At 55.2% G+C, this 25,240-nt stretch overlaps 3 protein-coding genes and 1 long non-coding RNA gene across 5 annotated transcripts; 2 read left to right on the top strand and 2 right to left on the bottom strand.

The window, feature by feature from the left end:
• Positions 1–639: 639 nt before the first annotated feature.
• Positions 640–4,875, bottom strand: LOC133268097 (protein-L-isoaspartate(D-aspartate) O-methyltransferase-like). The gene is made up of 8 exons (XM_061450976.1): positions 4,719–4,875; positions 4,014–4,118; positions 3,715–3,746; positions 3,125–3,229; positions 2,094–2,214; positions 1,406–1,491; positions 1,037–1,206; positions 640–739 (listed from the first exon to the last, which is right to left on the bottom strand). Exons 1-8 carry the CDS (start codon positions 4,831–4,833, stop codon positions 727–729), a joined length of 747 nt encoding a protein of 248 aa, XP_061306960.1. The 5' UTR covers positions 4,834–4,875; the 3' UTR covers positions 640–726.
• Positions 4,876–5,721: 846 nt separating this feature from the next.
• On the top strand, positions 5,722–11,472 carry CCDC32 (coiled-coil domain containing 32). Its single transcript, XM_061450975.1, has 3 exons — positions 5,722–6,158; positions 7,557–7,713; positions 10,398–11,472. The coding sequence occupies exons 1-3, from the start codon at positions 5,918–5,920 to the stop codon at positions 10,534–10,536; spliced, it is 537 nt and encodes a 178-aa protein (XP_061306959.1). The 5' UTR covers positions 5,722–5,917; the 3' UTR covers positions 10,537–11,472.
• Positions 11,473–14,448: 2,976 nt separating this feature from the next.
• LOC133268121 (prolactin-releasing peptide receptor-like) lies at positions 14,449–17,545 on the top strand. 2 transcript variants are annotated; one of them, XM_061451006.1, is made up of 3 exons: positions 14,449–14,562; positions 14,702–15,581; positions 17,360–17,545. In XM_061451006.1, the coding sequence occupies exons 2-3, from the start codon at positions 14,734–14,736 to the stop codon at positions 17,454–17,456; spliced, it is 945 nt and encodes a 314-aa protein (XP_061306990.1). In that variant the 5' UTR covers positions 14,449–14,562; positions 14,702–14,733; the 3' UTR covers positions 17,457–17,545. The 2 variants fall into 2 exon arrangements, with proteins under 2 accessions (XP_061306990.1, XP_061306989.1); XM_061451005.1 differs by lacking the exon at positions 17,360–17,545 and having other exon boundaries at positions 14,702–16,363.
• Positions 16,174–17,172, bottom strand: LOC133268128 (uncharacterized). Its single transcript, XR_009742950.1, has 4 exons — positions 17,099–17,172; positions 16,767–16,803; positions 16,627–16,693; positions 16,174–16,263 (listed from the first exon to the last, which is right to left on the bottom strand). It is a non-coding gene; the product is annotated as an uncharacterized LOC133268128 (long non-coding RNA).
• Positions 17,546–25,240: the final 7,695 nt, after the last annotated feature.

Here is a 25,240-nt window from a genome sequence, read left to right as displayed (position 1 = left end):
GCGGGAGCACGCCGTGACGCAACGGGCAGCGCAGCCAATCGCCGCCAGGCCACGCCCCGCCGCTTCATCCCTCCCCGCCTTTGCCGTTACCTCAGGCAGGGCCCGGCGGGACCGCGCTCGTCCCCCGGGACAGCCCCGCTTGGAGCCCCCGGGGAGCGGCCCCCAGGGCCCATCGCAGCCCCGCCGCCGGCCCGCGGGAGGAGAGAGGGAAAACCCGGGGTTTGGCGTAACCCCAAACCGCCAGTGCTGTGACCAGAGCTGAAACCGCTTTAGGCAAGACAGGGTGAGAACACACTCTCGTAATTAACCTTTGACAAATCATGATTAAACGTTGACAACTCATTAAACTCGGACACGTCAGGGTATGTCGCTGCTCTGAAGCAGTAATAATGCCTTGTTTTCTTCAAGCGTTAGGCAGAGTAGTCAATATTAAACGGTGTTTTTAGTGCAGGTTTAAGTATTCCCTTCTGCATTCGGAATTCCCTGGGAGCAGATGTTATTTACAGCTTATCGGGGAGGAGAGCCGAGTTATCCGACGCACTGCTGGCAGCAGAGAGCCCCCGAGGGCCTCCCCTGGAGAACCCCTTCCCTCCGCCCCTCAGAACCTGCCTCCACAGGCACCTCCACTGAGCCCGCTTCGTTCGAAAGCAAAACCACCTCGAGCAGCCACAGGCCCAGGTGCCGCTCGTGAGCTCTGAGGTCACGTCAGAGATATCCATCCGGCTGTCAGAATTCATCCCTGAGGCAAAGAAAAACCAGCGGTTACTCATGGTGGCCTTGGGTTCAGGGACATCAACACGGACGTGGAGTTTAGGAAAGGCTCCAGAAAGCAGAAGTAAGGGAAGCTCGAGTCCGCAGTCTGCAAGCCCCATCTAACAGAAAATACACCCCACTCTCCTGCTGTGCCAAGCCTCTTCCTTTCCTTTTCTACAAGCAGCACCTGCTAGGGATCCAGGACTGTCAGTAAAGCCAGCAGCCAAGGAGAGCAAGCTCACAGGAGGGAAGAAACGGTCCTCAAAGGAGAGCAAATCTTTACCGAGGCCACTGCTTTTCCTTATCTGTGAGAGGGACGTAGATCACCCCCATCAACTGCGTTTCGATGATCTGCCCATCGCTGGTCTTGTCGTACTGCATCAGAACTTGGTTTGCCCCCTCGGGACCAATGGGCAATATTAACCGCCCGCCTGGCTTCAGCTCATTCAGCAACTGCAAGCAGAGAAACCACAATCAGCAGAGCCAAAGCCAGGCGCCCACAACAGGAACCAGCCACACTGTAGAGGTGGGCACCCTGAAAGGTGCCATGTTGCCAGCCCCATAGAAAGTGCACAGAAAAACATCCAGTAGTTCCCCAATTACTCTGTTTTCCACAGCTGCTGACAGCAAGAGACACGAGCATCACTCCTACCTCCTTTGGTACAGTGGCAGCTGCTGCTCCAACATGAATGGCATCATAAGGAGCTTCTTCAGGGTATCCCTGCCTGCCATCGCCAACTGCAGGAGGGAAAAGCAAGCAGGAAAGACGTTTGCAGAAGTAAACCTTCCTCTGTCCTTTCAGTTGAAATCTAATGATGGAAACTTCATAAAGAGGTTGTGATGGCAATTTGAATTCCCAAATCAGAGCACTGACCTGTCTGCTTAAAATATAGTGTCGGTTTAAACAGGGAAGAGATTTCTAGAAGTGAGCCATGCTCGAATAAGGGACAGTCAAAGCCAGGAGGGTCTTTTAGTAACCCAGGGGCTTTGTGCAAGCTTGAGATTCTAGATACAGGAGGAGCTGACTTACGTTATCCCCAAAAAACCCCCCACAGAACATGGAGACCCATTCAGATAGTGGCTCTACCACATCTGGGTTTTAGTCTCTCTTCTGAAGAGCATCTCTTACTAAATTAAGACAGTCACCACACACTTAGAATGAAGGGGTAAGACTGCCTGTAACATTGACTACTCCTCATTTACACCACAGTGTTCAGGTCCACAGGGCACAGTGCTTACTTAGCCAGCACTTTCTGTCAACACTGTGCTGAGCACAACACAAACTGGACAAACTCTGCAGGCAGGGTGAGTGCAAGCAGGGAGAGAAGCAGGGAGCTCACCCACAAGCTTTACACGGCCAGAACTGAGCAAAGTCGGATCATCCTCCTGGACGTTCCTGATGGATTCATGTACCAGCTCTTGAATGTGCTCAATGCCCACAGCTTTGCCTGTTGGGCCTATCTGCGAAGAGGAAGAGCAGACAAAAACCTAATGCCTCCTGTATGGCAGAGATGTATTTTACAGGGCAAGTTATAGGGGGATTGGAGAAATCCCAGGAAGAAGCTCAAGAGCAGTATCTGAACAGGAGATTCAAATGCTCTGCTCCTTGGTTTTAAGGCTGAGTAGTCCCAGTTATAGTAGCTATTTGAGGGATACACAGACTCTGCCTATGGTGATTCCTAGCAGTCCTTCACTTCCAAGTTATTATTCCGTAGGAGTAGCAGCTTCCATGGCAGGGCCAGTTCTTGATTAACCAACCTTCTGAGAACAGGTACCCCTCCAGCTTTCTGACACTTCACAGAAAGTCACTTGAGGAGCTCAGCAGACAAAGAAGCAGAGTTTGACTACCTCAGAAGTGAACTAAACACTACCTGCAGTGAATTTACTCAGTAGATTAACACCCCCTCTCCATCTAAACTGGGTTAACATATGAAACATGTCACAACAGATACCCTATCCATTAAGATTACAAAGACGACAGTCTTCAGTTTTGCTACGTGCTGGTCTGGGGACTCTAGTAACAGGATAAGGGGAATGGCTTTAAATTGAAAGAGGGGAAGTTCAGGTTGGATATAAGGAGAAAGTTCTTCCCTGTGAGGGTGCTGAGGCACTGGCACAGGGTGCCCAGAGAAGCTGTGGCTGCCCCATCCCTGGCAGTGCTCAAGGCCAGGTTGGACACAGGGGCTTGGAGCAAGCTGCTCCAGTGGAAGGGGTCCCTGCCCGTGGCAGGGGTTGGAACTGGCTGAGCTTTAAGGTCCCTTCAATCCAGTCTGGGATTCTAAGTCTACCCCTTCCTCCCACCTCCTCCTCTCCCCACAGAAAGGATGTGCATCCCAAGCTGCCATCCCAAACACCGAGCCAGGGAACTTACCATCCTGGCAAAGCAGGCTGTGAGGTATCCACTTCCAGACCCAACATCCAGAGCTTTTGCGCCTTCCACGAGCTGATCCTTCAGCAGCTCGAGTGCATGGGCATGCTGCATGGATGACAAGTGTGAGAAGGTGGGAGACACCTCACTTGGGTTTCCTCCCCTAAAGCTTTCCCTTGTTCTTCTCCAGTTCAAACACCCGGCATCGTGTCTGACAGACTGAACGTCAAGTGTTTCATTGGCAAGATCCATTTGCAAATCAGCATTTAGGAAGAGGCTTAGGAATAAGATGCGGAAGGAAAGCAAGAGGGAAAAAGCAGCAGGAAAAGAGGCCTTGTGCAAAAAATGAGCAACATCAGTGGTTAGGCTCAGTTGCACTGAATTCCTGTCAGATGTATAGTTAAAGCAATTTAAAGAGTGTGGGGCAAACTCAAGAAAGAAAAAGCTTCACATGTACAGTGCTTAAAGAAACAGTCATGATAACCACCTCCACGGGATCTGCTTCTACTTGAGTGTTAAAAAAAAAATAAAAGGAGAAATGGCAAACAAGCAATTTCCCCCATTTTGGTTAAAAGTGAAAAGTTCCATCTTACCATGTGAGGTGCACTGATTGTAGCCTTGTATCCTGAAAGGAAACCAGTGACAAAAGTATGTGATAAAGAAATTATGATTAAATTAAATCAAATCACCTTCATTCTCCCCCACTTTCCCTTGAAAATAGAAAACTACTCATCTCTTTTTGCTGCGTGAAAGCACTTCATGGACTTAAAACTTCCTCTGGAATAACTAAGGGGCACATGCTCCCACGTGCTCCAGGTCACCTCCATGCAGGACTTGGGGTGACCAGGAACAGCCAGGGTGACACACTGTAACATCGCCCCAAGTTACTCACCGATAGATTGAGGAGAATCCATGTATGGGTAATACTTGATGTAGTGACCTCTGTCAGTAGCCAGCAGCACATCAAAGACTCGCTGGGATTTAATTATCCCTTTTTCTGGGAGAAGAAGGAAAACAGGACGGTGACTTACACCCCCAGCACTCCTGGGCTCTGGGACTGCGCAGTGTAACCAGACACACACAGACTCACACCTGCACTGCTGAAAGCGGAGACCCTGGTTCAGGTTTCCAGGAGCAAACTACAGCTAAGAGCGATGACTGAGGAAACCGCCACCAGCCCTGCACACCTCATCCCGAGGGGACTCTCGGGGGAAAGGCCACTTTAGGCAGCAGGGAAATGCGAGGGTCACAAAAAGCTCTTCCTCCCCCAACACCCCAAGTCCTTCTCAGGCTGCTCCATCCCATCTCCCCCCAGCCTGTGTTTGTGCCGGGATTGCCCTGACTCACGGGCAGGACCTTGAGCTTGAACTTCAGGAGGTTTTCACAGCCCCACCTCTGCAGCCTGTCCAGGTTCCCCTGGGTGGCAAACTCCTGGCACAACACCGGGTTTCCCATTACAGACAGACTGGGGCAAGCACTGATTAACTGCAGCCCCCCCAGGCTGTGCAGCGCACCCTGCGGAGCACCGCACATCCTCACACCGGAGCCCTGGCTGAGCCCACCGGCCGCGCTGCCGCGGACCCCGCTCCTTACTCACTGTAGAGGTTGTTGACGAGCTCGGGGTGCGTCTTCCCGCTGGACGTCCAGGCCATCGTCCTGGCGAAGAGCAGCCCCATGAGAGCGAGCGCGGCGCGGGGCGGCCGGCAGCGCATCCCACGGAGACCGAGAGGCCTGAGGAGACAGGGAGCTGCAACCCACCGGAACCGCCCCTCACCGCAGCGCGGCGGGAGCTCCCCGCACCGACCGAGACGCACCACAGCCGGCCCGTTACTGCCGGTCAGCCCCAGAACCGGCCCCGCCGCCTCCACCAAGGGCTGTGAGGAACAACCGGCCCCACATTCACAACGCCGAAGCCCCCCAGGCCCGGCTCCCGGTAACACGGGCGAGCGCCCGGAGGAGGGTACAGGCACGGGGTGGCCAGAGCCGGAGCGGCCAAAGCTGCCGGCGGCGGGAGCGCAACGGGAACACCGGAGCCACAAGACCCCTTCCCACCCCCGGCTCGGCAGCACCGGGAAGGCGGCTCCCAGAGGCGCGGCCGCGGGTCCGCAGCGGACCAAGGGCGGCCCCTCCGCGCCAGGCCCCGCGGTCACGGCCGCCCCTCACGCACCGGCCCCGGGACTCACCGCTGACCCGCCCGCCCCGCACAGAAACACTTCCGCCCTTAGCAAAGATGGCGCCGCTCGGCTTCACGCTCAGTCACGCGTCCCACCAATTCCCCGCCCCTCGCTGCGTCGCTGGCGAATAGGCGACCTCTTGGGGCCGGCGGAGCGCGGCGATTGGCCAGAGCTGGACGCCGATCAACGCGCGGTGCGAAGCCGTTGTCGCTTACCCCTGGTTGCGGTGCGGGCGGGTGACAGCGGCCGAGGCGGGTGCGGGAGCAGGGCGATAGCGGGAGCGGCCCCTCCGTGTCCTCTCTGTGCCCCAGCAGGAGAGGCCGGGGCAGCCCCACGGAGCGGTCCGCAGGGAGCAGGGGCCTCCGGGGCAGGCGGCAGCGCGGTGCCGTGGCTGCGGGCGGTGCGGCCTGCGGTGTCCCTCAGGCCCCGGGCTTAAATGCAGCACACCGGAGCCTGTCACCGCTGTGTGGAAGGAGGCCCCGCGTCCGCGGTGGCACCGGAGGTCCCCGAGGGGTCTGGTGGCACGGTTTGGGCAGTGCGGGGAGGTACAGGGAGGCGGGGTTGAAGTGAGGGGTGGCTGCTGCGCGTTCGTGATTTATTCCCTTCGACTCAGGCCTTCACGATGAGGATGATCGAGAGCGTTGACTCCGTGGTCGCCAGGTCCGGTGAAGACCTCTGGGCTGAGATCTGCTCATGCCTGCCCCATCCTGAGCAGAAGGATGCCAGCGAGGCTTTCACAGACTCCTTCATGGATTCCTACCCCAACGGAGGCGGCCAGGGCAGCGGATCCAGTGGCTCTTCCCAAACGAACCCGAGGCCCTGGGCACCCTTGCATGATTCAGAGGTGTATCTGGCATCCCTAGGTGAGTGTCTCTGGTAAGGCTGTTTGCTTGGGTGCCCGGTGACAGCTACGGCCTGATTCCGTGGCCGAGGTGAGCGGTCTCACAGCTGTGAGATGTCTTGTAGCATCTGGGTGGGGAGGAAGGGGGAAAACTGCCTTCCCAAAGCGTGCCTGCTGGGATCTGGCTGTTAAGAGGGCAGATGACACAGACCATCTTTGCACAATTGCTTCTCGCAATTCCTGCTTATCTATAAAGCCATAGATTGACTGTGAGCAGTGCAACAACTGAGGGAAACACTTGATGTGAGGGATGATACAGGTATTCTGGAGCAAACATCCCAGCACAGCCGAGTGCTGCAGTGTTTAGCTCTTGTTCCTCTTGGATATTCGGGCTAAGTCAGTAGAAATAAACCAGTTCTGTGTTTGTACCTGCCCAGGGTAGTGGTTGTGAAATGCTGGCTCCTCTACAGCTCTGGCCGGGTGCTTGGGCAGATAATTCACATCTGAACTGCCAGGGCCAGGGGCTGACGGTGACAGCTCTTTTCTGCCCCACAAGACAGCTCCAGGGAGCTTAACAGGGAGCCATGGACAGGTGAACTAGCCCAGTTCAACTGCTGATGCTACACTTTTCAGTAAGGAGTGTGATTACAAGTCGATACCTGACCTGATTCAAGGAGGAAACCATTATAATGAGAATCTGTGACCAGAGGAATTAATGACATTTACTTGCTTGTAGCTTTGTGTAGTGTAGCTGGGTTACCCTGTGTCAGGTCAGGAGGCACTTTTCATCATGCCCTGTGGCTGCGAAACTCCCAACACCACATTCTGCTGTGAGATACCCACTAATAATACTGCTGCACATGCATTTTTTAAGCTGTGTTTGAGCATTATTTGGATTCGCAGTGTAATTGGTGTGATTTCATGCCAATTTGTGTGGAAATTGTGGGACCTTAATGCCTGTGAGATGCCCCATCCCTGGCAGTGTTCAAGGCCAGGTTGGAGGGGGCTTGGAGCAAGCTGTTCTAGTGGAAGGTGTCCCTGCCTGTGGCAGGGGTTGGAACTGGATGAGCTTTAAGGTCCCTTCCAGCCCAAAGCAGGCTGGGATTCTATGATCTGTAGCCTCCGTGTGATTTCATAGAAACTGAGCAATAAGTGGACAAGTTCATAAAACTCACAAATGGGCAGAGCTGATTGGTTGCATAACATTTATTTCCTTTAGAAACATCACCTAAAAACCACCATCCTGTATACACACAAGAACTAGTCACACAGACTTGAAATGCAGGAGGGAAAATGACTTTTGAAACAGGACTTCGGCTTGAAAAGTTGGTTTAACTTCTTGATACAGAAATCCAGATACTTCTTTTCTTCCCTTTCACCAAACCAGGATAACAAAGGCCCCTCCTTTGCCTCCTCACAGAGCGAAGACTGATGAGAATCAAAGGCTTGTCTCAGGAGGTGACCTCTAAGGACATGCTGCGCACTCTCTCCCAGGCTAAGAAGGAATGTTGGGACAGGTTCCTGCAGGAGAAGTTTGAGTCGGAATTCTATGTAGAGGGGCACGACTCTGATGAGAGGTAATGAGCAAGGACACGGGAAGGGATAACCACTCACCGTGTGGGCAGCAGATTTGGGTTCTTAAAACCTAATCTAAGGTTTAGTCAGGACTTACGACAAAAGAACGTGTCACTGCGTGGGCTTTCTGAACCAGTCTGATAGTTGCTGTTTGCATCATAGAATCATAGAATGGTTAGGGTTGGAAAGGACCTTAAGATCATCCAGTTCCAACCCCCTGCCATGGGCAGGGACACCTCACACTAAACCATGGCACCCAAGGCTCTGTCCAGCCTGGCCTTGAACACCACCAGGGATGGAGCATTCACAACCTCCCTGGGCAACCCATTCCAGTGCCTCAGCACCCTCACAGGAAAGAATTTCCTCCTTAGATCCAATCTAAACTTCCCCTGTTTCAGTTTGATCCCGTTACCCCTTGTCCTGTCACTGCAGTCCCTAATGAAGAGTCCCTCCCCACACCCAGAGCATATAGGGTTGGAACTTCCAGTGCTGCTCACTGGTTTTTGCGTCCCTCAGGCTGGGGTGATCCAGCATAGAAACAACTGGAATCTACTTGGTAATTCCTCTTGTCACATTTGGGGTAGGGAAGGAGTAGAGGAGGGGGTGTCCAGCATGTCTCAGATCACTTTCTATAAGGCTTACCTTTAAAAGTGAACCCCAGGCCCTTCCCTTCACCTCTGTAAGGCACAGTGAAGCACTGGTTCAGACACCAGTCGGGTGTAAAGTTCATTACATGGTTAGTACCAGTCCTGAGATGAGATTTCTCCAGCAGCTCTCCTTTCTGTGCCCCTCTTACAGTGCCTCTGCTCTCACCCATTACTCTTTTACAGATGACGTCTGAATTAAGATGAGAGCTCTTTCTTTCAGCAATCTCACATTCCCAGTCACTTCTAACACTCTCCATATTCCTCCTTTCTGAGCTGGCATTTGTCATGATTGCTTCTAGCAGAAAAGGGATTATTTTCCTCCCTTGAAGGAAATCTACTTAAGCTGTTTGGGAGTTTAAGTATGAAAAATAATTCAGGAGTTTTTAGATTCTTTCTTTGACCAGTTAACTTCAGTGTCATTTATATTTAAACCCAAGCTTTTGTAGACTTTCTACTATTTTTAAAGGCTCTTCCTCCTCTTTTTAAAGGCTGAGGATGTGATCAGTGAAAGGATTTTCTTCCCCAGCATTTGACAATGAAGTTAAAGGTCACTCCCAATGCCAAAGTGTTTGATTCTCTCCCATTAACATAATTAAACAGACCTTCACTTTTAAACACAGAGATAACTTCAAGGACATTACCCAGTGAAATCCTGCTCTTGTGACAGAGCAAGAGCAAGTTCATTTTGCTGTGGCAGCACTTGGATCACACTTCTAGAAGATGAGGATACACACAAACACATACATTTTAGAATTATAACATTAAACTTTTGGGGTTATAGCCACATTGAATCAAATATGGGGTGGATCAGTTCTGGTTGAACCAGTTGTGTGATAGGCTGTAAGACAGTAAAGATACTGGTATGTATGTATTTATATATATATATTATATATCCTGGGTTGCATCAAGAGTAGCGTGACCAGCAGGTCCAAGGAGGTGATCCTGCCCCTCTGCTCTGCTCTCGTGAGACCTCACCTGGAGCATTGTGTGCAGTTCTGGTGTCCTCAACATAAAAAGGACATGGAACTGTTGGAACAAGTCCAGAGGAGGCCACGAGGATGCTCAGGGGCTGGAGCACCTCCTGTATGAAGACAGGCTGAGAAAGTTGGGGCTGTTCAGCCTGGAGAAGAGAAGGCTGCGGGGAGACCTCAGAGCAGCTTCCAGTGTCTGAAGGGGGCCTATAGGGATGCTGGGGAGGGACTCTTCATTAGGGACTGCAGTGACAGGACAAGGGGTAACGGGTTCAAACTGAAACAGGGGAAGTTTAGATTGGATCTAAGGAGGAAATTCTTTCCTGTGAGGGTGCTGAGGCACTGGAATGGGTTGCCCAGGGAGGTTGTGAATGCTCCATCCCTGGCAGTGTTCAAGGCCAGGTTGGACAGAGCCTTGGGTGCCATGGTTTAGTGTGAGGTGTCCCTGCCCATGACAGGGTGGTTGGAACTGGATGATCTTAAGGTCCTTTCCTACCCTAACTATTCTACAATTCTATAATCCATCATTTGGTTACCATTCTACAATGTACACATGCTGCCTCTTTCTTTTTTAATCTTGCAGTGTTAGTAATGGTCACACATTTTTATATGTGCTTCCTGCTTTGGTTTTGTGTGTGTCCCCCCCCCCCCCCCATTTCCTAATCTTCATCACAAACAGGCAGTTGTGGAGTTTGCTTTAACACTTCCAAAAAAGGTTTTTACTTCCAGCCCAGAAAGCTGGAAATTGAACTCTAATCTTGCCTACAGACTGGTGCTTCAGGAATGCTAAGGGTGAGATTCCCACTAAGGATTCTTCTAATCAAGAAAAATCAGTCTAGAACTTTTCTAACCACAGTTTAAAAGCCCAACTGCAGCAGAATGCCTTTGTAGGATGAAAGGTTCTCCTTGCTCCTCTGACACATGGATCTGTCACAATAGGCCTTGTCGGTGGTGACAGGTATACCTACAGAAGAAATGCACAGGGAGGATGTTCCCGACACCTTGTTGTACATGCCTGGGGGTGCTGTTGCTCTCCCATCTCACTGTTGTGCCTTTGCTTCCCCTCAGCACACTGGAACATCTGAAGCGATGGCTGCAGCCCGATAAAGTGGCCATCAACACGGAGGAGGTGCAGTACCTCATCCCTCCGGAGCCGCAGCCGGAGAAGCAGGAGAGTGAGGAGGACCCTCCAGCTGCAGAGCAGTGAGATACACACCAGCCACACACAGAGCTCCTGCTCTGACCCTGCTGAAGTTGTACCCAGTGATAGCGATAACAGGAGAAGGGGGGAAAGTGCCAATTATCAGTCATTTAAATAACCCCAGCACTCAAACCCCAGCTCTGGCCCTGCGGAGGCAGTGACCACCCCTTGTTACGGTCAGGAGTGGGAGGCCTGTGCCACAGTGTACACAGAACTGAATCTTTCTTACTCTGATCTTCTGCCAGCCTGCAGCAATCAATCATTCCAGTCTGAATTGGTTGTGATTCACCAGGAGACATATTAAACAAAAGCAAAGCAGTTGTTCAGAAGCATCAGAAAACATAATGGTCCAGAACAGAATAGCTCAAGCCACTGAGCTGTTTTGTCTTGTACCTTTTAAATTACTCAGTTGGGCAGTGTGTTTCCTTTCTTGCAAGTCCATTGTGGTGTTTCCCATAGATCTTCACTCTTTAAGCCTCAGCTGGCCTGGAGCTGTGCCTGGAGGAAGACAGATACTTTTCACCTACAGGAATTTGGAACCCTAGAGGAAGCTATTGTTGCATTGAAAGTGTCATCGACATTGTTGACATTGTTGTGCCTGTTCAACATTCCTCTCTATGTAAACCCCCACCCACCACATCCCGTTTTACCAGCCAAGCTCTGTATTGCAGAACAGATTGGAAGGGGGGTGGTTTTTTTCTCTTGTTGATTGTTTTGTACTTGTTCTTTATCTCCTTCAGCCTCTCCAAAAGAGGGTCAGGTGAGATTCAGTATTAAGAAACCACAAGTGATAACCAGGGAAGCTGCCAATACCTTGTTTGCATCACAGACTTGTGTAGAATTACCTGTCTTTAAATATATTCTTCTATTTCATTGGGTTTCATCCTGTTTAACCCCGCAGGGTATTACTGTCCGCTGCTAATCAAAGACTCTGTAATCACGTACTTGTGTGAGACCGGTTCTTCCCTAACCCTCGCTTTCTGTCCCGCACTAACACCGAGGGTCGGTAGAGGGAAGCAGCACACACCTTCTGCAGCTGCAGGTCCTGCCTCGGCGGTTGGAGGGGCAGTTCTGGTGTCACACACGTTGGATTCGCACCGTGTTCCTGCCGTTTCTTTGTGACCATACATGTTTAAGAGCAGCTTCTCGGCAGTCCTGCCTCGTCTCCGGCCTCCATCCAATGTTCCCTCTCACTGGCAGCTGCTGCACTGTTGGTTCTTCTTCAGCCCTGTGACTGCTGCGCAGGAGTTGTGCTCATCATCCTCTGTCAGAACAAACACTTGGGTGTAACACATGAGAAACAGTGACTCACCCAACCATCAGGGACGCGAGACTTGCAAGTCTCGTGTCGTGTTGGAGGCTGGCTTTTGTCATCTTTTAATTCAGCTCTGAAGAATTAAGGCAGCTTTCCTATACAGATACAGTGCTGCGAGCACCTCTCCCCTCTGAGGTCAGGCTGGAGCAAAGATGCCTTGGAGCATCCACCAGCAGTGGCTGGTACAAGGAGAAGAGGGTGCAGCCTCTCTGCACCTAGGCTGTTCCTCAGTCAGGTCTTGTCATCAGCAGTGACTGTGAAGATGTTCTGTATTATTTTGCCTGTTCCCATTAAAGTGAGATGAGAAAGAAATGTATTCAAAACACCTGTACTGAAACACAGTTCCTGGTCCTATAACCCAACATTTCCTCTAGAGAAGGGACCTCAGAGAGTAGCTCTCACTATTTCCCCTTTAGAAATAGCTCAGGAGTACCAGGAAAGGGTCTGGGAAAGAATTATGGCGATACAGAAAGAGCTGAGGGCTTTGAACTTGCACTGATAGACACACACAGGGCCTTTGCTGCTGGTTACACCTACCTGACTGTGCAAGGGACAGGAGAGAGAAGCTCACCTGCCCCATGTACCTTGATTTGTCCCATAAGCCTGCTCCTCTGAGCAGGAGGATCCCTACAAGCACAGCAAAGACACCAGCTCTTTGCCCTCTGTGTGGCAGGGAGCCAATTCTGTCGCTGCACAGGGAGAACAGGCACTGTCTGCTTCCACCCGATCCAGGGACTTCCAGTAAAATCCCAATCACCAGCTCACAGACCAGGTGGGTCACAGCTTTCAAACCCATCCCTTGTGCCTGTTCAGAGACAGAACCCCTTGTGTGGGGTGAGATGAGCTTTGGGTAACAGTTACTTACCCACAGAGTCTGGAAGCAGCAAAGATCAGGTTAGAAAAGGCTTTTCCAGGATAACAAGTGCAGAGGGAGAAGCTCCCAGTGCTGCTGTCAGGTTGTCCTGGCCATGGTGCAGCTGGATGTGGGGTGGACGTGCCCTGTACCAGCGACTCATTACTCTACTGTCATGTTCAGATCTATCTCCCATCTCAAATGGTCTTTTAAGAGCCTTCTGCTTCCCTTGTCTGATTGTTCTCCTGTTTAAAACCCAGAGCAGCTCTCGGCCAGGCTGTGAGATGGAGACAAAGATGATTTTCTTCCTGCTGATGCTTTGGCAGGGATGAGCTCCCAGCCAGCTTCAATAACCCCAGCCCGCATCCACCAGGATGAGACAAAGGAGCAGCCTTTGCTCACCAAAGGTTGTAACTTTGCAGAACTTCTAGGGCTGAGCTGGCAATTTCCATGGCCCTGTTGATGGTGAGTTTTGATTCCCCCTTATTTAAGTGAGCTGGGAACGAGAAGATGAAAAGATCTTGCACGTGGAATCAGTCTTCTGATTCGCATTCAGTAACCTGCAGCCCCGTTGCTGTTTCCTCCCGTTGGTGTTTGGGGCCATTCTGCTCAATTCCGTGGGGTGGGAAGCAGGGCAGGGATCCCGGCCGGGGGGGGGGGAATAGTTTTTCATGCAAAATGACACATTTATCCCCCCTCCCCATGGCGATGGGTCCCCCACTGCCAGCCCCTTGGCTGGAGCCGCTTGGCTTTGGGGACAGGCTGTACCCCATGCCTGTGCTCCACACCACGGGCCCCCGAGGGCTGGCGCTCACCCCGTGGCTGGGTGTTCATCGAAACCCACCGGCCACCAGCACCCCTCACGGCTGCCCTCAGCCCCCCGGGTGCCGGCACCCCATGGGTGCTGCCCTCACCCCACGGCTGCCTTCATCCCCTCCTTGCTGGGACCCCCGACGGGGCGGCCGCTGCCGGTGCCCGGTAGCTCCGCGCGGTCCCTGCGCCCTCCCGCCCCGTTCCCCCAGCGCCCCCCTTCTCTCCGAGCCTGCGGTCCCCACGTCCGCCGCCCCCGGGGCTCCCCCCGCGCCCCGTGGGGCTGGGCTGTACCTGCAATACCGAGCGCTACGCGGGGAACGTCCTGTGCCCGCCGGGGGGGAGCTCAGCGCCGGGAGCGGGGGCAACAAAGAACCTTCAAAACCCAGCGGCTGCCGGGGACAGCCGCGGCTCTCGGAGGCACCGAGCCCGGCCGGGCGGGTGAGCGGCGCAGCCCTCCCTCTATAACCCCTCCCCGCTAATTACAGGGAGTAATTAATTAGGGCTGCTTTGACTCGCCGCGGGGGGACGGGTCAGGTGCTGCTGGGAGGGGGGGTCCTGGTGGGTTTGGGGGTGATTCTCCATCTCCGTGTGTTTGCTGCTGAAACACGCTCGGCATCAGCCGCCTGCGCTGCCGGGAGCGGGTCTGGGCTGCGGGGAACCCCGCGGGGGATCCCGAACCCAGCCGGGGAACGACAACTGACCGGTACAACAGCGGTGGGACGGGATGAGTCGGGGGGAACGGGGATGGTGGGAGCGGGTGGGATGAATTGGGGGGGACAGGGATGGAGAGCATCCTTCTGCCGGCCGGTCGGGGTGGACGAGGTGAGGGGGGAGATGGAAAGCAAAAGATGCTGCAGGAGTCCCTTTGTTCTGCTTCAGGCCAGCACGGCTCCAGGGGTTCTTCCCGACCCGATCCGAGCATCCCCACCCGGCTGCTTCAAGCCGGCAGCTCCGTGCCGTGCTGGTTAACCGCTTCATTCCCGGCCTATCCCTACAGAAGCTCCGCTGAGTCTGCCGCGGGCACCTTTGCTCTTAAAAGGTCCCACATCTCGTAAGTCAGCTGGTGCATCGGTACAGGGCAGGGCAGAAGGACCTGGGTGGACCCTGGGGACAGGTTCTTCTGCCCACAAGCACAACCAGAGCAGGCTCCTTCCGCGGTCAGGGCTGACGCTCCCATCCCTGGTTTCTAGGTGTGGAGGAGCAGTGCTGGCAGGAGACCCCCATGGCTCACAGCCGCCTGCCCAACGACTCCTGGCACAACGGCTCAGCCCCTCTCTTCACCGGCCTGGACCTCCTCCTGGAGCTCAAGCCGCTCTTCATCCCGCTCTATGCCACGCTGGTGGCAGTGGCATGCACGGGGAACCTCTTCCTCATCCTCCTCATCGCCCTCACCAAGAAGCTGCACTGCACCACCAATTTCCTGATCGGGAACCTGGCGGTGGCCGACTTCATCATGTGCCTGGCCTGCGTCCCCCTCACCGTCTCCTACGCCTTCGAGGCACGGGGATGGCTCTTTGGGATGTCCATGTGCTACTTCGTCACCCTGATGCAGGCTGCCACCGTCTTCGTGTCCGTGCTGTCCCTCACGGCCATTGCCATCGACCGGTACGTGGTGGTGGCGTACCCCATCCGCAGGAGGATCAGCCACAGGTCCTGCGTCTGCCTTGTGGCCTGCATTTGGTTGCTCTCCGTCGTGGCCTCCATTCCCACCTCGCTGCACACGCACTACTTGGACCTCAACACCATCGGCCACGACATGATCATCTGTGAGGAGTTCTGGAAGCACGAAGAGCGAGCGCGGCTGCTGTACTCGTGTTTGATGCTCCTCCTGTCCTACGTGCTCCCGCTGCTGGCAGTGTCCGTTTCCTTCTGTGCCATCACCTACCACCTGCGGAGGAGGAAGGTCCCGGGCGCTGCCTACCCCTGCCAAGAGAAATGGACCAAAACGAAGCAGAAGACCTTTCGGGTGCTCACCGTGTCCGTGGTGTGCTTTGCTGTCTGCTGGCTGCCCCTCCAGGTGGTGAACTTCATCAGAGACATCGACGAGGAGTTCACCATCCTGGACAAGAGGTACATCAACGTCATCCAGGTCTCCTGCCACCTGATTGCCATGAGCTCTGCCTGCTACAACCCTTTCATCTACGCCTCCCTCCACGACAAGTTCTGGTTCCACCTCAGCAGCTGCTTCTACCGCAAGAAGAAGAGCTCCAGCCTGATGTCCTGCAGGGCTTCCCGGTTCAACACCTGCTCCACGCTGGCAGATGCTTCCACTGGGGTCTCGGATAAGATCGCTTTGCAAACCAGATTGTCTTAACTGAAGGTCCTCGAGAGATCAGTTTTGCTTTTGGACCTGTGTGCACTGTGCTTTAGACGGGAGCAGGTTGGGTGCTGGTTGTGGTGGCATGTTGCTGCTCCCAGGTCCCTTGTGCCTGCCACAAGGCAAGGAACCCATGGGCTTCGTGGTGAAGCTGCCATTAGGAGCAGCTCAAGGATGTTTTGTTCTTTGGGAACACAAACCGGTGCAGCAACAAGCACCCCAACCAGGCAAAGGCAGCGTAATTCCAGAGTAATTCGGAGCAGGATGTACCTGCCAGCCCACGTAGACATGCTGGGGCAGGAGGAGGGGTTTTCACCTGACCCAGACAGCAGGGAAGACCCGAGTGTCAGTGAAACACCAGCTCCTTGGTTCACTGCAGCAGAACAATGGGATGAGCAAGTTTCCTATGTGGCTTTTACAGCCCTTTTCCCATCTCTTGGCTTGGGATAGGACACAGCCTGGATCTCACACCTGGCTGGGGTGAGGCACACACCCTGGATCCCAGCTCCTGGATGAGATGGGGCACACAGCCTGGATCTCACCCCTGGCTGGGATGGGGCACACACCCTGGATCTCACCCCTGGCTGGGATGGGGCACACAACCTGGACCCCAGCTCCTGGCTGGGATGGGGCACACACCCTGGATCCCAGCTCCTGGCTGGGATGGGGCACACAACCTGGATCTCACCCCTGGCTGGGATGGGGCACACACCCTGGATCCCAGCTCCTGGCTGGGATGGGGCACACAACCTGGACCCCAGCTCCTGGCTGGGATGGGGCACACAACCTGGATCTCACCCCTGGCTGGGATGGGGCACACAGCCTGGATCTCACCCCTGGCTGGGATGGGGCACACAACCTGGATCTCACCCCTGGCTGGGATGGGGCACACACCCTGGATCCCAGCTCCTGGATGAGATGGGGCACACAGCCTGGACCCCAGCTCCTGGCTGGGATGGGGCACACAACCTGGATCTCACCCCTGGCTGGGATGGGGCACACAGCCTGGACCCCAGCTCCTGGCTGGGATGGGGCACACAACCTGGACCCCAGCTCCTGGCTGGGATGGGGCACACACCCTGGATCCCAGCTCCTGGCTGGGATGGGGCACACAACCTGGACCCCAGCTCCTGGCTGGGATGGGGCACACACCCTGGATCCCAGCTCCTGGATGAGATGGGGCACACACCCTGGATCCCAGCTCCTGGCTGGGATGGGGCACACACCCTGGATCCCAGCTCCTGGCTGGGATGGGGCACACAGCCTGGACCCCAGCTCCTGGCTGGGTACCACACGCAGCCAGTGCTGTACCTGCAGCACAGTGACTTCCCTATGGTTTATCTGCAGATGGGTCAGGTCTGAGCCAGACAAACACACCTGGGGTGCATTTAAACACACTTTGGAGCGCGTCCGTCTTCATTCTGTGGGATGAAGGTTGTTCCTAAGCAACGGGCAGCACTTTCTGCCTCTGGAAGAGCACCGGCTCTCCCGGTAGCCGTTAAATTGCTGCATTTCTCCTTTGAAATTGCAGCCCGTGGTGCAAGGACAATGGACACTCAGAAACGTGTTCTCCACCCAGAGCTGTGTGGAGCACGGGGGCAGCTTTCAGAACATGCTTGACCTCTTGAAGGGATCTCTGTGACCAGGTCCCAGCTCCTCCAAAGTGCAATTGTCACTGCTCTTCACAGCCGAGTGGGACTCAGAGGGATGGGGCACCAGCAAGCCTCAGTCTCTGCTCCCTGAGTAATTTAAGAACGTCCATGCTTGAGCTCCCTGGGTGCAGGAGGGGATGCTGGGGATGGGCTGCTCTAACCCAGAGCTACCCGTAAGGGTGGGTTTGCTTGCTGGATGCTGGTTGGTTTCTCCAGGTACCTTGTGCATCTGTGGCCCATCAGCGGGGTCTGTGCAAGCTGAACTCTGAGAGGGCAGCGTCTCCGTGCACCCAGATGCCCAGCTCCATGTTAACGTCTTGATTTCCCAGGATAGCCCACAGGCACCAGCACCACCATCAGCACCAAGCTGCAGGCTCACAACAGCTTCTGGCCACCCTTTGCTTCACCACCTGCTGCTGTGCTCCATGGGATTGAGCCACCTCTCTCCCACTGCTCCTCCTGCCTGGGGACAGGACGTTAAAGCCCCAAAGCAGCTTGTCCTTGGTGCTGCATGAACACTGCCCATGGCATTGGCCATCGCTTGTGCTTTCAGGGATCAGCTCGGCATCTTCCAGTGCTGGACCCTAACAGGAGCTGCTGCCCACTCACCTTCCTGCTGAGACCCTTACCGTGGTCCTGGAAGGGCTCTATTACCTCCTGTGGTGCAACCAGCAGAGATGGAGACCCCTTGAATGCAAAGGGACCGGATGCTTGTGTCCTTGGAGGTATGTGTGGAGCAGGGAACTGCTGCTTGCAGCTCTCTGCTGGCTGCTCAGGGTTGTGCTCGGGGTGAAGGCTGCGTTGCTTGACCTGGAGGAGAAACGCGGGAGGTTCAGTGCTTGTCCTTCCTTCTAATAAAGGCTTCACAAGCTCAGGCTGTGTCTGTATTGATCCACATCCACAAGCATGAACTACCCTGGAGTGGTGCTTGGTCACCGGTGTCCCGGGAGGACACCGCCTTGGACGTGTTCCACTGCCACTGCTGGGGGCAGGTCCTTGGGGCCAGGGCTGAAGAAATGAGGCTTTGGCAGCTCTGGCTGGAGAGAAAAGGCCGGACAGGAGCTGTGGAATGAGGGAATGATCAGACCCGCTCAGTGCACCCGGCTTTCTCACCACAGGTACGCTGTAGGTGTTCATCTGCCTGCACCCTGCTGCTCGCTGCTACTCATTGCCTGCACGCTGCTGCTCGCTGCCTGCACACTGCTGCTCACTGCTGCCTGCTGCCTGCTCACTGCTGCTCACTGCCTGCACCCTACTGCTCACTGCCTGCTCACTGCCTGCACACTGCTGCTCATTGCCTGCTCACTGCCTGCTCACTGCTGCTCATTGCCTGCACCCTGCTGCTCACTGCTCACTGCCTGCACACCGCTGCTCATTGCCTGCTCACTGCTCACTGCCTGCACACTGCTGCTCACTGCCTGCTCACTGCTACTCATTGCCTGCACCCTGCTGCTCACTGCTCACTGCCTGCACACCGCTGCTCATTGCCTGCTCACTGCCTGCACACTGCTGCTCACTGCCTGCTCACTGCTACTCATTGCCTGCACCCTGCTGCTCACTGCTACTCATTGCCTGCACCCTGCTGCTCACTGCTCACTGCCTGCTCACTGCTGCTCATTGCCTGCACCCTGCTGCTCACTGCTGCTCATTGCCTGCTCACTGGTACTCACTGCCGGCACCCTGCTCCCTGCCAGCTTGCTGCCTGCTCATGCTTGATGTTGTACCTTCTTCCACCTTTAGTTAGCTTGGAAAGAGGACAGGCAAAAGGGATTTAGTGGCTCTGTCCCTTTTAATCAACAGGAGAGAACCCGAGAACCAACCAGGCTGGAAAAGCCCTTCAAGCTCATCCAGTCCAACCCTTACCCCAGCACTGCCAAGGCCACCCCTAACCCATGGCACTGAGGCCTCGTCTCCTCGGTGTGTGAGCACTTGCAGGGCCGGAGCCTGCAGCCCTGCCCTGGGCAGCCTGTTCCAATGCCTGAGCACCCTCTGGGGCAGGAATTGTTCCTCAGCTCCATCTAAACCTGCCCTGGTGCAGCTTGAGGCCGGTTCCTCTTGTCCTGTGCTCCCAACCCAGCTGCAGTTGCGCTGTGGAGCACAGAGGAAGCCCCTCGTGAGGGTGAAATGGGGCAGGAAGCAGCAAAGTGCTGTTTAGGATCAATGAGCTCCAAACCAAACAGGATTCCCCTCTTCTGGAGCCACGTATCCCAGGTGAAGCCATCACTTGCCTTCAGCTCTGCTTTCACACCCATGGGCAGCGTTTCCTTGGGGAAGACGGCCCCGGGCTGGGATGGACACATGGATTCGCTGCCAGGCTCGTGGTCCCCAGGCTCTGCAGTGCCATGGCAGCTCCTCTGCCTGTGAGCCCGTAGCGAGAACCAAGCTCAAGCAGATCAGGTTTCCTTCAGCCAAGCAATGGCTTTTCCAGGTGCATCCCATAGCCTGCAAGCAGCACAAGCGGGACCCCAGCTGTGCCCCTTCAGCTGGTGCTTTCCAGCTCCTGTTTAAGCAGAGACGTGGAGCTCCTGTGCCTCTGGTCCCCCATTGAGGGGTTTGCTGTGGTTTGCCCCAGGGCTTGAAAGCTTCCTCCTGCGGGAGGGAAAATCAGGCTCCAACCCACGAGAACCCTGCGAAACGTGGGGAGGAAAATGGCTGTGAATGAACCAGAGCCATTGCTGCTGCGACAGGGGCCGGGGTGCATGGATCCGACCGTGTCGTACCCATCCCAGTGTGCTGGGTGCTTACATGGGGCTCCAACTGCCCAAATGGATCCATGCCGAGGTGCTGCAGGGCACTGCTGGGTGCTCAGGGGGCTTGGGTGCCCGGGGATGTCCCCTTGCAGGGGAGACCAGGGTGGTTTTCCCTTCCTCCTCTCCAGTTCAGCTTTTCCTGCCTCTTTCCTTGTGAAGAGCAGGGTTGGAAGCAGCCCTGGGATGGAGCACTCTGGATCCCCTCTGTGTTATCTATGGGTGCCAGGGGCCTCTGCTCCCACCTAAGCAAGAGCATCCTCACCTTGACCTGCTCCAGAGGGAACTCGAAGCCCCCTCGCCTCACACACACATCACCGGGAGGTCTCCTTCAGCTCAAACAATGCCCAAGAGCCTTGGCCTCAGGGGGAGCAGTTTCAATGGCAGGGAATGCCCCCAGGGTGGCACAGGGCTGCCCTATCCCCACCAAGCCCCACTGCACTCAGCACGGCTGAGCTGCTCTAGGCAGCTGGGAGGAGGCTTCCCTCCTGCTGCAATCCCTTTTCCACCCCATTCAGCGCCATGGGAATGCGGGGGGAGGATCTTCCCCCTGTGCCCAGCCTGGCCTTGCAGCAAGCTCTGCCTGCTGCCCCCTTCTCCCAGTGCCCAGCTCTTGCCCCTTGACCGGGGGATTCCGTTTCCCTGCTTTCCAGGTGAGCAAACGAAGAAGCTGGGATCAAGGTTTGGGCCCTGCACCCCAGAGCCGTGACAGGTCCTCCCAGTCCACCTCACCCTGGCACGGAGGCTCCAGCCCCGCGCGGACGTTGCCCTGCTCCTGCTGTTGTTCGGAGGCAGGAGGAAGCTTTTCCAGGCTCTGTATGGATCGTTCCCCCCTGATGCTGCACTGGGCTCCGTGAGCCCGGCTCTCCTCCAGCTGAGCCCCGCAGCAAACAAGAGCCGAACCAAAGCCTTGACCTTTGGCTGAAGACGCAGAGAAAACAAAGGCAGAAGCTTGAGTGTTCCCAATGGGAAATCTCAGCCCCAGGATCCCCGCCAGCCTCAGCCCCTGTTTCCCCATTGCTCTTGTTATCCCGCGGGGAGGAAACAGGGGTGCAGCTGGGCCGGGGCTGCTGCAGTCCTCAGCGCTTCCAGTTCTCTTGTCCTTGAACACGAGCCCGAAGAACCAGCAGAAGGGACAAGAGCAGCGGCAGCAGATGATGCACGGGCTGCATGCGGTGGGAAGAGCCCTGCAAAACCCTGGGAGGGAGCGGGATTGCCTCTGGAGGGCGGGAGCAAGCCTAGACAGGGATGAAGGTCAACTCCTACCCTAGAATCCCAGCCTGGTCTGGGCTGAAGGGACCTCAAAGCTCAGCCAGGTCCAAGCCAAGCCCCTGTGTCCAACCTGGCCTTGAGCACTGCCAGGGATGGGGCAGCCACAGCTTCTCTGGGCACCCTGTGCCAGCGCCTCAGCACCCTCACAGGGAAGAGCTTCTGCCTAAGAGCTCATCTCAGTCTCCCCTCGGGCAGGTTAAAGCCATTCCCCTTGGCCTGTCCCTACAAGCCCTTGTCCCAAGCCCCTCTCCAGGCTTCCTGCAGCCCCTTCAGGCACTGGAAGATCAAATACAGTGGAAAGAGGAGGCCCCTCTGGGTGGGTTCCTTCCCTTTTCTTCTTAACTTCCCCAACACACAAAAATCCCTGCAGTTTCAAAGTCAAGGAAGCCCCTGCTCAAGTCAAGGCTGTGTGAGAGACATCCCCTGAACGGGCAGAGTTCCCAGGTTTATGACAATTGTGTTTCTGTGAGCCATGAGCAGACAGCAGATGGGGGTTTGCATCTCTGAGCCGAGAGAATGGAAGGAATAGGGGCAGGATCCGGCCCTTCCCTCTCAGGAAATATCATTTTCTCCCACTTAGTGTTAATGGAGCTGAAAGGACCCATTTTCACTACCTGCCTTGGGCTATTAGTCCTCCTTCAACCGCTGGCACCGGCGGAAATCGCGGCTCTCCTCCGTGGATTCTCTCTTCATCTCCTCCCATCACAAGCTCTATTACTTCACCCGTAATTAAAACCCTTTCAATTGCCCTAAATAGCTCTTCTCGGCCTTTCCTCCCCTGTTTCTGGCTCAGAGGCACTGATGCAATGAGGCTTTGAAACACAGCTCCCATCACCTATCCCATCCCCTGCCCAGCCCACGTGCGGGAAGCGGGGAAGCCGGCGCTGAGCATCTTCTGCGAACCAATTGAGGACCGCTCCGCAGCCCCCGCTTCAAGGAACCGGGCTCCAGGGAGAACAACATCGTTTGTCTCCGTAATGGGAGTAAATTGGATAAACGGGTGATGAAAACAAGTTGGACGGCGGCTGCTGCTGCAGCGCTTCCCCCAAGGAGCTGCTGTGAGCCGCGGCTCCCGGGACCGGGGAGGGGGGTAGAGAAGGGGTAATTGTGCTGAACCATCCTTCGGTGCAAAGCCTTGCGCTGGGTATTCTGCCTGAGCTCCCTCCCTCCCTGCAGACCCTTCCCAGCTGGGCACAGTGGATAACCCAGGGCTCTGCCAGCCTGGTGCTGCTCTTGCTCCCAGCAACAAACCTGCAAAGAGCCTGTTGCCAGGAGCTAGAGAGGGGCTAAATTAGGCAAAGCTGAAGGTGTTTGTTGAATTACCCTGAGCTTTGTGGGCAGCTCTCTGCAGGCCGCATCCTGCTTCAGCACTTCCTCACTTGGTGCAATTGATGAAGACCTCCTTGGTCGGGGTCTTTGCACGTTGCCAATGCCCAACCAATTCTCAACTGCGGGTGTCTCAGCTGCAGCGGATTTCTGTTGCAGGGGGGTATTTAAAGGCCTCGAGATCATCAGGGACTGCAGTGACAGGACAAGGGGTAACGGGTTCAAACTGAAACAGGGGAAGTTTAGATTGGATCTAAGGAGGAAATTCTTTCCTGTGAGGGTGCTGAGGCACTGGAATGGGTTGCCCAGGGAGGTTGTGAATGCTCCATCCCTGGCAGTGTTCAAGGCCAGGTTGGACAGAGCCTTGGGTGCCATGGTTTAGTGTGAGGTGTCCCTGCCCATGGCAGGGGGTTGGAACTGGATGATCTTAAGGTCCTTTCCAACCCTGACTGTTCTATGATTCTATTATTCTATGATTCTATGATCCTCTTCTCCACTGAGATGTAGTGCCCTGTAGCTCCTACGTGTGCCAGAACATGACTTGGAGACTGGTAATACTCCTTTTAGGTGGATTGCCTTCTTGTGGCTCACACGGTCCTCCTTAAATTGCTTAGAATTAGTGATTTCCCATCGTTCAGGTATGTGGCTGAGCTTGCCTGTTCCAAGCCACTCTGGTTTTGCCCTCCAAGCCCACCCTCCAGCCCCTGCTGGTTTGATGGCTCCTTCCTCACCCTCAGGTACCCAGGCTGCTGATGCTCCCCAGCCCGAGCTGCTTGAGGGCACCTCCGTGGACCAACCTCCCAGACCTCAACCTTCTCTTGTAGCCCCGCCGCCAGCACCAGCTCCGGGCAGGGCTGTGTCGGTGTCCAGCGTGGCAGAGCAGCCCCGTGCCCTCCCACACCCATTCCCCATCCTCCTCCGCCTTGGGCTCTTGAAGTCGGAAACCTCCCTGAAGCAGAAGGGCTCTGCCAATGGGATTCTTCTGACCAGAGATCTCCAAAGGGAGAACATCGGAGACAAAGCCACAGAGGGCTCTAACAAGAGGGAGAGCCCAGGCTGTCAACCTCGGCCTGTCTGGACATCTCCAAAAGCTCTAAGAGCAAGACAATGCCATTTAAGACAGTGCTTTAGAAAGCACTCGAGAGAGCATCGTTTGAAAGAGCTCACATCCATGCAAGGTTTCATTACCATCAGTTGAGTTTCTCCCACAGCTGCAGATGATGAAATCCTTTGTCCAGAATAAACAGAGATTATTCCATTAGCTCTAAATGGAGCTGAAGGGTCGCTGAGGTTTGCCCTGGGTACTGCATCGCCTCTTGGAAAGGTCCTCATTGTCCTCCCGTCCTCCTTTGTCCTCACATCCTCCTTTGTCCTCCCATCAGGAGCAGGGAACTGAATTAACCTGGTAACTTTTCACTCCTTCCAACCCTGACTCCTGAGGTCACAGCCTCGGCTCCTGCCTCTGCTCCACCAGCAACGTCACACAGGATGCTCGCTCCTTGGCCACTTGCTTCCTGGAGTCGTTTCTCCCCATCTAGTGCAGGTAAAGAGGTAAGAGTCGCATGGAAACAGCAGCTCTTTGCTTCTCTTTTACAGTCCCCAGTTTCTGAGGGGAGACGCAGGTGGTAAAAGGGCTGCAGAGCACCCCTAAAGAAGCCAGCTGGTTCCATTTGACAGCCTGAGAACACTGGGGAAGAGGAGCTGCGTGGAGACCTCAGAGCAGCTTCCAGTGTCTGAAGGGGGCTGCAAGGATGCTGGAGAGGGACTCTTCATTAGGGACTGGAGTGACAGGACAAGGAGTGATGGGCTCAGACTGAAACAGGGTTGGAGACAAGGCAGAAGCTCTTCCCTGGGAGGGTGCTGAGGCGCTGGCACAGGGTGCCCAGAGAAGCTGTGGCTGCCCCATCCCTGGCAGTGCTCAAGGCCAGGTTGGACACAGGGGCTTGGAGCAAGCTGCTCCAGTGGAAGGGGTTGGGGTTGGAGCTGGAGGAGCTTTGAGGTCCCTTCAACCCAAACCAGGCTGGGATTGATTCAATGGAATTTGCAGGAAGAAACACAGTTATTGCCTCGGGTTTTCACGTGGTTTGCATCACTCACACACAAAAAGGCTTCACGCTGGAACCACACAGAGAAAGTGCTTTATCCCTCCCCGGGTTAATAACGCACCCGTGGCTGAGGCGCAGAGAACAGAGACCCACTGGGGCTCGCCTGAAAGGATCTCACACTTCCAAGAGCTCAGGAAGAGAAAACCAAACCACCTCCAGAATCAGTTGAAGGGAGATCCACCGGGAGAGGGGAGATGTGACCGCGCCACTGCCCAGCTCCAAGGACCAGGAGGAGGTGTGCAAAAAGGCTGGCCCCAGGGCAGCAGGAAGGCAATGGGGCATCTCCTCGCAGTGGAGAGACCACCCCCAT

This window comes from Pezoporus flaviventris, unplaced genomic scaffold (genome assembly GCF_033815535.1).
Source record: "Pezoporus flaviventris isolate CSIRO_AGI_PZ_B2104156 unplaced genomic scaffold, CSIRO_AGI_Pfla_v1 ptg000012l, whole genome shotgun sequence".
Taxonomy (NCBI): domain Eukaryota; kingdom Metazoa; phylum Chordata; class Aves; order Psittaciformes; family Psittacidae; genus Pezoporus; species Pezoporus flaviventris.
This window is presented reverse-complemented; position numbering and strand designations above follow the sequence as displayed.